Raw genomic sequence first — 13,087 nt, forward strand, 5'->3', positions numbered from 1 at the left:
CTTCCAAAACTCCACCGGTATCTCATCCGGCCCCGTCGCCCTACCCCTTCGCATCCTGCGGACTGCCTGTCTAACCTCGTCTACCGTAAAACGTCTACAATAGCTAAAATCCCGACACTCCCTTGAGTGCTCCAGCTCCCCTAACACAATAGCTCTGTCCCCCTCGTCATTCAAGAGCCTATGAAAGTACGACTGCCATCTCGTCTTTATGTGACCGTCCTCCACCAACACTCTACCGTCCTCCCCCTTAATGCACCTCACCTGATCGAGGTCACGACCCTTCCTCTCCCTAGCCTTAGCGAGTCGGAACAACTTTTTCTCCCCTCCTTTCCCCTGTAACCCTGCATACAAGCTCTCAAAAGCGGCCGTCTTAGCTGCCGTGACCGCTGACTTCGCCTCCTTCCTCGCTAGCTTGTACTCTTTCCTGTTTACCCGCTTCTCTTCTTCGTCCTTGCTTTCCACCAACTTAGCATACGCTTCTTTCTTGGTCTCCACTTTCTTCCCCACCTCTTCATTCCACCACCAATCCCCCCGATGATGTCCGGCCCGGCCCCTAGAAACACCCAACACCTTCCTTGCACTCTCCCTGATGCACGTTGCCGCCCTGTCCCACATACTATCCACGTCCCCCCTACACTCCCACACCCCCATTCCCGCCAACCTCTCCCCTATCTCCCACGCATTCACTGGCGTCAAGCCGCCCCACTTAATTCTCGGTCTACACTCCTTACTCCTCCTCTTTCTATTCTTCTTTATACCCAAATCCATAACCAAGAGCCTATGTTGGGTCGAAAGATTCTCATTCGGGATGACTTTACAGTCTTTACACAACGCCCTATCCCCTTTCCTAAGCAACAAAAAGTCAATCTGGGTCCTGGCTATCGCGCTCCGAAAAGTGATCAGGTGCTCGTCCTTCTTCGGGAAGCCCGAGTTCACCACCACCAGCCCAAACGCCCTCGCAAACTCCAATAGGGTCGCACCCTCTTCATTTCTCTCCCCAAAACCAAAACCACCATGCACATCCCCAAAGCCTCCCGGTAGCGCCCCGATGTGCCCGTTGAAATCCCCCGCTACAACAATCTTCTCCGAACTGGGCACGCCTCTCACCACCTCCTCCAAAGCCTCCCAGAACCGCATCTTCTCCTCCCCCTCCGATCCCACATGCGGCGCATAGGCACTACACAAGTTTATAAGTCTAATATCTTTAATTTCGTTGCATCCTCTTTTATACTTGAAGTAATAAAAGAAGCATTACACTTTTTTTAAAATGTTCCTATATGACAAAAATGATTGAGAGCTCTCAGAAGGTCTTCTTACAGTGGTTCAACATTATAGAAGGTCACTATAAATTAACCAGGTCGTGGAGGCCTTATTAGGAGCTGTTCAAATAATGGGAACTCTTACTATAGCTCCAAACAACATTCCCAGTTTTTTTCTTTTTATAACTTATAAATCCCCAAGGGTTAAGTAGTGGTGCATAGTTCAAACACGGTGGATAATGAGCCTGCCCCAACTTTACCCTTAATGTCATGGTCATATAGAAATGACATGACATGTTGAAAACCACAAGATTCTAAAGGTAGTTTAGATATGTTATGCATATTTAGCTTCTGACTCTTGGTACACAGTTTGTACCAACTCCATTAATATTGAGTTATTATTTACTTTTGTGTTGTGTTACCATGATAGAACCTTATTTGTGGTATTGTATTTGAGCATTGCTGTCACTTTATTACACTACCGTATGTCATCTTATAATTAGTTGGGAGGTTTAGAGATACTATGAGATATAGGGTATATCTATGGCTTGATCGGAGAGATTGTTGTGTATCACCTTTTGGTAGCATCAGTAGTACACGATAAAAAATAAGTCAAAGTTCACAAAAAGTAGAAGAATTCTGTTCATCGTCTACTTATCAATCTCTTGGACACCATGAAAATTATACACTTTACTTCAAATCTTTGACATTCTTATCAGAAACGTACATTCTTATCAAAAATCTCATCTACTTATTTAATTAACTGTCACACAAAAATCGCATTCTCTCAAGCAAACATAATCGACTTCACAAACAGAGAAAAAATTCAGTAGTAAATTATCACTTTTCAATGAACCCTAATACTACGACTTCACTTTGCTATAAACAACCCCTAATAAATCAAACATGAAAAAACTTCAAAAACTTCAAATTATCAGTTGAAAATTCTAGCCCAATAACTTTTTCACCACTTATTAACAGAGAGAAGAAGAGAAAAGTAACTTATATCAAACAATCAATTGAAAGAAGAAGTCATCAAAAATAAATTGGAACCAAACAAACAAATCGATGGATGAGAACTCATACCTGAACTGCTATGGAAGCTGCGATGAAAATTGAGATTAGGTAAAAAAACTTGAAGGCAAACCAAAATTGACAAAGCTATGAGAAGAAGTGATGGAAAACAGAATTCGAGCAAACTTAAATTGCAAAAATTTTTTTTGGCAAAGCTACCATGGAAACAATTAGGAAAAAGCTTACAGCTCAGGGATGACCTGTACGTATTCTCAAGAGAAAACAAAGAGCTTTTTTATTTTTTTTTGGCGCCTACTTAGAATATACATGTTTTTGTAGTGAAAACATTTTTTTTTATTTTTTATTAAAGTTTGGTGATACTTTTTCCCGCTCAAAGGTCCTAAATAATCAATAGGGACCAATTAATAATTTTTTAGGACCAAATTTTATACCTTCCCAATAAAATACACAATTAGGGACCAGAATATAATCTCATCCCAATAAACATATTTTTAGAGACGAAATTATTAACTCGTCCCTAAATATTGGTCTTAAATAGACCTTTTTGTTGTAGTGCAAATATCTTCTTGATTTACAGGGTGCAAATCTATATCTTATACCAATTTTAATATATTTTTTATATATAATTATATCTAATCTGCATCGAATTGAACGAATGTCGGAACACCAAAAAATTGACTATAGATCTGCCCGCCCCTGCCCACAAATTCGGATCTGGTGAGAGGATAAATTATCTTTTGATACATAACAGTTGTTATTAGCGCAGTGTTCACAATATCATCAATTTACAATAACTCTAACTAACCAATACAAACATAAAATTAAACATAAGATTAACTACCATGAAAAATAAGACAAGTTACATGATTTGATCTAACACTTTTTTATATCGCTAGTGTACATAAGTTAATCCTACTAATTTATTAAGGATTTGATATATTTATTTAACGGAAAAAGACCTAAAATGTCTTTCCCGTCTACCTATTGCGTCTAAAATGCCCTTCATCTACCTATTGAGCCTAAAATACCCTTTCTGTCTACCTGTTGGCCTATTTTGCCCTTTTATTTAGGTAAATTACATGAAAAGGTCATCCTTAAAATTTAATTACATAAATAATAGTACTTTTTTAATATTACAAAAATATTTTTATTTTTACATACATAGCCATTTAAAAAAATTAGAAAAGATAATTATAATATCTAATTTAATGATATAACTAATTATCAATTCACCTTAATTTAAAAGATATATTTTTAACTTTTTAATTAAAAGTGAAAAAGATAATCCTTGCTTTCAAATATTTCTCTCCCTTATATTTAAAATTCAAATATTTTTAAAAAACTAAGTATTTCATTATTTGCTCATGTATGTTTTGTTTTATTTTTATGTATGTTAATTATCTAGTATTATTTTATTATCGCGTATTTTTAGTTCTAATAAAATGGGTTAATCATAATTTTTTATGGATAAATATTTATGAAATAAAAATCATTATGTTGAAAGTACAGATATACCATGTATTTTATTTTATACATATAATTTATGTCAAAGTCAAATTACTATTATATTTTTAATATAATTTATGAGATAAATATTCATGGTATATCTCATTATATCGGAAGTGCTTTTCTTGTTAAAAATTCATTTATTAAATATAAATATATATTTTCAGTATTACATGATATAAACTTTTTATATCTAAAATATATAATATATGCTTATGGTATAAATATAATTTGTATGGTATAAATATATCATGTATTTTTATGATATAAATATAATTTATATAATATATAAGTATACCATAAATTTTTATGATATAAATATACCATATATTTTTATGGAGACAATGTGAAAGCGAGCAATAAAAATGAAAAACATAAAATTTTGAAATAGCATATAAAAAAAATGAATGAACAAAGGCTTTCATAAAAATATGGTATTATAAGAAATGTGGAAATTTAATATATAACTAATTTCTATTTATTAGAATCTGTTATAAAAGTAAATATTTTATATGTTATATCTGACAAACAACTAATACGGTTATGTATATGTAATAATTTTTTAAAAATGGTTATTTATGTTTTTTTTCTTTTTATTTACCAGATCAATTTAGAATGACGAAAAATTGATATTGTGTGCTATTTATTTGGTCTATATTAACAAAAATGATAGGGATTTTATGTAGTTTAATAAAGATAAGTTGTGGTATTATATATTTTTTTAATAAAAGGGAAAAATAGCCCCAATAGGTAGACGGAAAGGGCATTTTAGGCTCAATAAATAAACAGAAAGAACATTTTAGGCTCAATAGGTAGATTGATGATATTTTTACATCATTTCACATAGTTTAAGGGCATTTTAGACCCTTTTTCGTTTATTTAATAAACAATCCTCACATGTAAATATTTTTGTGCAAACTCTACAAGATTATTGAGTTCATTTTCATCAATAAATCCACTCTTGTTAGTGTCAGCAAATTTCATCCCCCGCCAGCCTTTTATCCGGCAAAACCTACCTCCGGTGGATCGCACCACCTCTTGAAGTTCTTCTTTGCTTATTTTCCCATCCTTGTCTACATCAAACTTCTTCAACCATTCCTTGAACTCTTCCAAATTCATTTCGAGTTTCCCATCTGCTGAATAATGGACTTTCTGCGATTGTATATTCTTGAGCGCCATAATTAGAACAGAGTGAACTAAATTTGAACGGATTAGAGAGAGTGTATTTTACAAGGTGATGGAGAGGAAGATTCATGAATTTATAGTGTGTATAGTAGGTGTCTATTTCATCTTCACGAAGGTGCTTTCTTTACAACATGCTGATAAAAATTCTTTTTTTTTTTTTTTAAAAGGACATTATTATAAAATTATAATCCATTAATATTTGTTCATTCTCTACTTTTGGAAAAAGAATCAAGAAAATAGGGGTGTTAAACGTGTACCACGGCAAGTGCTCCCTTAATAATTACTTTTAAGATTGATTAACATAAACCGCACAGTTGGAAGAAAAAGGTTGATCTTTTTTGCGCTGGAACACAATTGTAAATCACTTTGAAAAGGTTGAATTTATGCATATCTAATCCTAATCTCATGGATAGAGACAGAAGTGGATCGCCTAAGATCAATTTTTGGGTGCTTAGAAATCCGTTAAATTCGAAGTAAATTAGGTATAATTATATAAAAAATGTATAAAAATTCATATAAGATTTAGAAAAACACCCAATAAACTAAGGAGATAGACAGGTGTGTTAGTTTCCAGGTGGAATTTTAAAACTTCGGGCGTCAATACGTGTGTTTGGACCTCCTGAACACCCATGACTCCTAAATTCTGAATCTGCCGATGGATAGAGAAATTATTTTTAAAAGATGATCGGCTCAAGTAATATAACACATATCAAAACAAATTTAAAGGGAGAAAATAGAAATAACAAAGACATCACAAATAAAAAGGGAAGCAATCTAGGACACACAGGGAAAGAGAACAGTAACCACAACAAAATAAAATGATAATCAAAGCATAGTAAATAAATTATACATAGTATTTTCTCTCACTTTCTCATCGGGGAATTTGCATATCTCCTCTCACCTCTTCACAAGTCGGAATGATATTAGTAGGCTTGCTTCCCAATCATATTGTATTAGCACGAAAGCTATCTCACCTTGTTCAAAATGTCTTCATTCATAATCTTGTCTTTTTCAGTAGACGTTTGACTATGAAAATTAAAAAAAATTGGAGTTGGAATTGGAGTTGAAATTAGAGTTGATATTGTGTTTGGTCATGTCTTTTGTTTTTTTAGACTTTTGGAAAGACTTTTTTAAATGTAATTTTATACCCCCAAGTTTTAAAAACTATCAAAATCACCCAACTTAACTAATTTACCTACAAAATACAACCAAATATGAGACGAGCCAATAATGTTGCCTTGTTGTTGGTGTTGCATAAAGAGTCAGCAAGAATGAATGGATTAAGGTTCCATTGTATCATGAGGAGATTTCAAGGAAGAAGAAAAAAATTGAAGTTGCCTTCAATTTTGAGGTCTTTTATCGATGGAAGTAGGAAGAAGTGGGCGATGTGGTAGATATGCATTTAACTTCGATTGTTGGATGAAATTAATAGGGTGTTTTTGTAAAAATAAAAAAAATTATGATCATTTGTAACAATAAATAAAGTTGAAATTGAAGTTGGAGAAAAGCAAAAACAAGTAAAATTTATTTTTACTTTTCAAAAAATTTGAAGTTGAATTTGAATTTTTCATGTCAAACACCTCAATTTTCACTAGAGAGAAATAACTTTTTAGAAAAAAGTGAAAAATTTGAACGGCCAAACGGATCCCAATGTCTGTACATTTACCTCAACATCCTATTTTTGCCACTCTATCTTTTGAATATGATAGTTCTTAATTGACCAACAGATTGCTCCATACAACAATAATCAGTATAACCACCTATCCATAAACTTACCTCTAAGATTTGATGGTACATTTTTATCAACAATAGGCTCCGACAATGAGTCTTCATTTTGCTCACCCTGCATCAACATATATGGTGTGTGATATCATCATCGATCTCTCCATTTCATAAATAAAAGTTCAAGATACTTGAAACTTGAAACATTAAAATTTCAGAAACAACAACTATAGAGCTTTAATTGTAAGTTTTATAGCAACCCTTTCAAAATTACAAAAAATCGCAATATGTATTTTGTATTTGATTAAACTGTTGCTAGTTAAATACATATACAATTAAAGATTCTGTTCCTAATTTAACTCCAATCTGTTTCAGTTTAATATGAAAAAAATGGTTCCTTAATTTAAGGAACATTTAATTTGACAGATTTCTTAACCTTTTACAGATACCTTTTTCTTTAATGACTCTATTTTAACCAAAACCATTATTTTACAGCAACATAATTCAAAATTCAAAAACGTTTTTCAAAATCTGCAACTCATTTCAATTTCAAAAAAACGACTGCTTCCAAAATTTATGTTCATCGTCTAATATTTTGAGAAAAGTTTGATAAGACAACGCTCCAAATACAGGTATCAATAAACAAATATGATTTTGTTTGTGAATTTTTGAACTATATTTGTGAAAATCGCTGCAAAATTTATAACAACAATGGTTTGATCAGTCCTCGAACAAAGTGGTTTGATCGATAATTTTTTTTTACAAATAAGAGTTTTCCATCACGTTATGTAGGTTGAATATTGATATGCAATTATTACAATTTATTTTGTATTTTTTTCATTTTCAATTAAATAATTTATTCTTGTTGGATTTCGTTTTGAAGTTTTGTATATACTAATAAGTTATTGTATCAAAGGGTTCGAACATTGTAGGTCTGTGATAATCGTTGATGCAAGTCATCTCAGAAAACTGTATACTGATACTTTTGTAGCTGCTTATACCATGAATGGAACCGGTAAGTCCTTCTTATATATGTATTTAACATTACGTATACTGCCAGCTATATGTATTTATGCAGTTTGTTTATATGATCACTGGTAGTTACTTTTATGTATTTCAGTTTACATATGCTGCCAGCTATATGTATTTAAAAAATACATATGCACTCTGTTTTAAGTGTTTGATTGCATTTGTTTTTTTTTAAAAAAAAATATGCAGGCCATATATTTCTAAAAATACATATTGAAACATGCAATATACATATGCAGAGTTGGTAAAATACAATTGCTAAACTGGAATAATTACAAATGTCAAATAAATAATTATTGTTATAATTTTAATTTTATTTTAATAATTTCAGGTTATACCAGCCTCAGAGTATGTCTATACAGTACACGACAAAGATAAACATTTTATTATTTGCCTTAAGAAAAAAAAATTCTTGTCATGCATTCTAATAGGACGAGATACTATGTGTGCATGCTTATGCAGTACTTGATAGCAAGAATTTTCAAAAGGGATCATATAGCTCTGATCTATACAAATCAAAAACTGTGTCAAGAACATATGATCTTCCCATTTATCCTATACCTCACAAAGATGATTGGGTGATTCCACAGGAAATATTGAAGGAGATAGTTTTTCTCCCAAAATGCAAGCGACCCCCAGGAAGACCTGCAAAGAAGGATCGTGAAAAATTGGGAAGAGATATGTTCGGGAAGAAAAACAAAAATTAATGTAGTTCATTCACAATAGAAGTTCATGTAGGAAATATAATAAATGATAAGTTTATTGATGTATTCAGTCAAAATATAATTGCTTCATTTTTTCACTTATTATTATATGATTCTAAATTTTGATTAAATTTTTTTATTTTATTAAACTTTTTGTAGTTAAATTGTTGCAAATGTTATCATTAAGAATATAGTATACAAGACATGTAACATCATTTATTTATATTTAATAAATTGTATGCCACACAAGTTAAATCTTTAATCTGAAAAAATACATATGAGAATCGAATAAAAATCTATGCCAATCTATAAAAACTAAGAATAAGTTAACATACATTTATGTAATAAATAAAATAATTTAAAATACATATAATGACTTATAATTACGTAGCTAAAATTTTAAATACATTTTTTTAAAAAAAATATGCATTAATCATACATAAATATGCATTATTCATAGATATATACACATATATGAAAATAAATCTATGGATAATTCATAAATACATATGCTTATATGGTAAAATACATGTGTTAAACTGGATAAATACACATACATATGCAGAGCCAAAAAAATATATATTCAGACAAATGTGTGTGTATATATATATATATATATATATATATATATATTTAGACTTATAAAAAACATATGCAGTATTCATATATACATATGCATTATGCATAACTACATGTGTTAATTATATATACATATGCATTATGCATAACATAAAAGGATACAACACGCATTTTTGGTAAAATACATATGTATTAATCATAAATACTTATGCATTACTCAGAAATACATATGCATTACTCATAGATACATATGCATAAAATGAAAAATACAAATGCATAAATAAAAAATACATATAATGATTGAAACATACATATTCATTACTGAAAATTACATTCAAAACTGGAAAACACATATTCATACCAAAATATGCATAATAGTAGCATAAATTAAGCACGAACAATTGTGTTTTAGAAACTTAAACATCAAAAATCTAACAATTACAACAAAGAAAACATTAAGATATCAAATTTCAACATTAAAGTGACATATGAAACCTAAGAAATATTCAACTAAATCTTAGTCTACCTAAAGTTCACTATTATAAAATAGAACAAATTCAAAACAATCTTCAAATATCATGCACTTCAATATCTTCTGTTATCCCAATATTCCTAGGAGGCCTCATTGGTGCTTCATTATCACTTTGTGCCTTCTCTTCTTCTTTCCTCGAACCATAATGCCACAAAATAAAGCATATCTCGTGTGAAGAAGATTTGGATCAAAGTCAACAGTTGAAACACCATCAACAGTTGGAACATATACATGCATTACTCTTGCCATGCATATTTTGATCACGCAATACCTATACACCACAAAAATACAATTATATGTCTAACAGTGTAACATATGTATTTAAGAAAATACATCTTAAAAGGTACATTACATCTTAAAGTAACATCACTGCTCCATATCTTAGTTATCAAACATCAAAATACAAACATTGTCATCACTGGTTCATATCTTAGTTATCAAACATCAATATACAAATATTGTCATTTACTCTTAATAAATATATACAACTGGGCAAAAAATACAAATATTAACAGTACAGATAAAAAAATACATATCTAACAGATAATAAATACATTTCATATGATTTCAGACAAACAAATTACATATGTATTTTATTTATACATAATTTATCCAAATATCATACTTATCAATAAAAAAAAAAGAGCATATCATAGTTAAAAATATATCTTATCAGTAAACAAAACAGATACATATCTAACCTGTATCATGTATAATATTTACATGTCAAAATAGTGGTACTTATGTATTTACAATATACATATTATATTTACATTGAAACATATATATGTATTTCATGAATACAAGAATGGTACAAATTTAACTTACAAGAAAAATATACAACTGAACATCAATTACAAATCTTATCAGTAACAAATACAAATATCTTACACATACAAATCAAAAATCTTAGATATAACAGATGTATATCAATACATTAGCAACAAAACTAAAAAAATAAACACCTTGTAAGATGTATATATAAAATACATATATGAACACGTTGTCCAAAAACTATAAAACTTTACACATATCAAAATACCTCTATATTTTCTCTTCTTCAGATTCAAAATTAGATGAAAGGGGACTTGCAATTTTACTAGATTTCGTCTTTTCATCCGACTTTCTTTTTTTCACCAATTTTTTATTTTTTATGAATTTTGGGGATAAAATTTTTGTCAATACTTTCTGTTTCATGATTTTCACAGTCTTTACAGGATCGCTATGCTGCTTCGATCTCAGCTCTTCCATGCTAGTAGAACACACGTTAACGTCTTCATCTTGTGTTAAACCAAGATTAAACGACGGAATTTCATCAAAAACTAAATTAATCGGTTGAATGTCTCTAACCGAACTACAACTATTTGCATATTCTGTCATTACAGTAGAAATTCAAAAAATACAACACGAAAAAAAAAAATTTCAAAAAGTCACATAATCTTCATGTAAATTTTAGATCTAACATAAAAAGAGAAAGAAATAATTTTGTATAGGTAAAAGAAAAATAAAATCTTGGGATCTGAATAAACTACTACTACTTCTTCACTCTGTCATTTTCATCTTATTGTTGAGTAAAATCTACTGTTTTATTTATAGTAAAAAGTTAAGCTTTTTGAAAAATCAAAGACAAAAAAGGCTATCATATATAATTTTGACAGTGGTCACGGAAGATTACAAGATTTAGAAAGAAAAAGAGAAAAAAAGAAATGGGTGAAAGAGTCAACCAAACCTTTTTATGTGCTCTTTTGGGTGTAAAATCACATACGAAGGTTCAAGAAAAATGGCGACAAGTACAGAAAATAAAAATCAAACAAACCAATTCACACAAGAATATTGAAAAAACTAGCGACAAGAAAATACATAAAAAAATTTATATGAAAAATATAACATGCATTAACTCTAAAAATAAACTTACCTTAATAGATGGAGAGAGTGTTTATCAAGATCTTGAGAGAAAAAAATGGAATTTGAAAAAAAAAAAAAATCAGGAAAGTGAAATTGGTAAAGTAACATGAATATAGGGTAAAGTAAAAAAAATAATTTAAGGAAACACGCTTCTAAAAAAAAAGGTAAAATATTGCTAGTTTTGTTATTAGTTGTAATTTTGAGAAACTATTGCTATTAGTTGTAATTAATGCCTTAAGGTTGTTAGTTTATGTAATTTTTCCTTTAATTATCTAGCCGTCAAAATGGACTTGGCCCATAAGGCCAGCTCAACCCAATTCGCTATTAGAGTTAGGTTGGATTAAGATTTTTGAGCCTATTTAAAACTGGAGTTTATAAGCCCAGCTCAAGTCAGCTGACCGACTCTTGAGGCTTGGCCAAGGCAGGGTTGGATTGGTTGCACAGTAGGTCAAAATACTTTTAATTTAAATTAAAAATTTAAATAAAGATTGTGGAAAAAAAAAAGTAGAAACTAAGAATTGTATTTACTAAATAAATAAATAAAAATTTTGAATTCTAAATTCACTCACTATGCGGCTAGCACATGCAAGCACTCAAGTCTTGCATGAATATGTGTGCTCGATCATCTGATGTTGGTATATTTGAACATGAAATGTTTATATAATTGGTGCAGTAGCCAAATACAGTAGTCGTATTTCTTCTTCATGCAATATATAAGGTATTGGTGCTGACTGAATCGGATAAGATCTGGCTAAAATGTTTTTATCCCAACGGAAACTTGATAAATTAAATTGCAGTGTGCATAGATAGAAACAGTGTCACTATAACACTCCAAAATCAAGGATAAGATTAGAACAACGTTTTAATTACATGTAAAATCAAATATCATATTTTTGGGTGGTATAAAAAGTGATTAGACTTGGATTAAGACTATAAGTAACTCCTAAGGTATGGCCACGTCAATTTTTTTTTTTATTGATTGATTTCTTAAGAAGAATCTTGCTATAGTCAATTTCAAATAAGTATAAATTCTAGATTATGAGGTATTTTGAGCTCAAGACCCACCAAAAGATAGATAATTGAATTGTCTTACCAATGCATTCAATTTTGCCTTAATTTGATATCGAAATAAAAGGTTATGATTATTTTAGTGAAGCATTATCTAACAGTGAGAATCTAAGAGCGTATAGGTACAATCTTGGTGAGATTGTACGACCGTACAATGCTCTCGTCTGATTGAAGTAGTCCCAAATATCTGATCAGAAAGTTGAGAAGTATACCTTTCAACTACGAAAGGTAACCACGACCATGATTAGAAACCACTGTCTTAGGTAGAATCTTGACTTTTAAAGTTGATCCGATTGGAACCTACAACTTACAAACCAAGGTACGATTGTAGTTGGGTCCCACGATCATATCAAGGCTCACTAGCGGAATTAAGACATCTCAAATTCAGCCTCCAAACCACGACCACCACCCACGGTCGTGGGTGGGTCCCATGATCGTGGAAAGGTCTAGTATGTCCCTTCCAGCAGCTATTTCAATTACGTTTTATAAGGGGTATTGCAGTTTTTTTTTTTACTTTTTAAACTCCTAAACTACATTGTTTAAGCTACCCTAAGGATAATCAT

The 13,087-nt window shown here is 30.7% G+C and overlaps 1 protein-coding gene across 1 annotated transcript; it reads right to left on the reverse strand.

Moving 5' to 3' along the window:
- Positions 1–4,679: 4,679 nt before the first annotated feature.
- Positions 4,680–10,931, reverse strand: LOC124889750. The gene is made up of 2 exons (XM_047401725.1): positions 10,737–10,931; positions 4,680–4,952 (listed from the first exon to the last, which is right to left on the reverse strand). The coding sequence occupies exons 1-2, from the start codon at positions 10,929–10,931 to the stop codon at positions 4,680–4,682; spliced, it is 468 nt and encodes a 155-aa protein (XP_047257681.1).
- Between the last annotated feature and the right edge of the window lie 2,156 nt (positions 10,932–13,087).

This window comes from Capsicum annuum, chromosome 12 (assembly GCF_002878395.1).
Source record: "Capsicum annuum cultivar UCD-10X-F1 chromosome 12, UCD10Xv1.1, whole genome shotgun sequence".
NCBI lineage: Eukaryota > Viridiplantae > Streptophyta > Magnoliopsida > Solanales > Solanaceae > Capsicum > Capsicum annuum.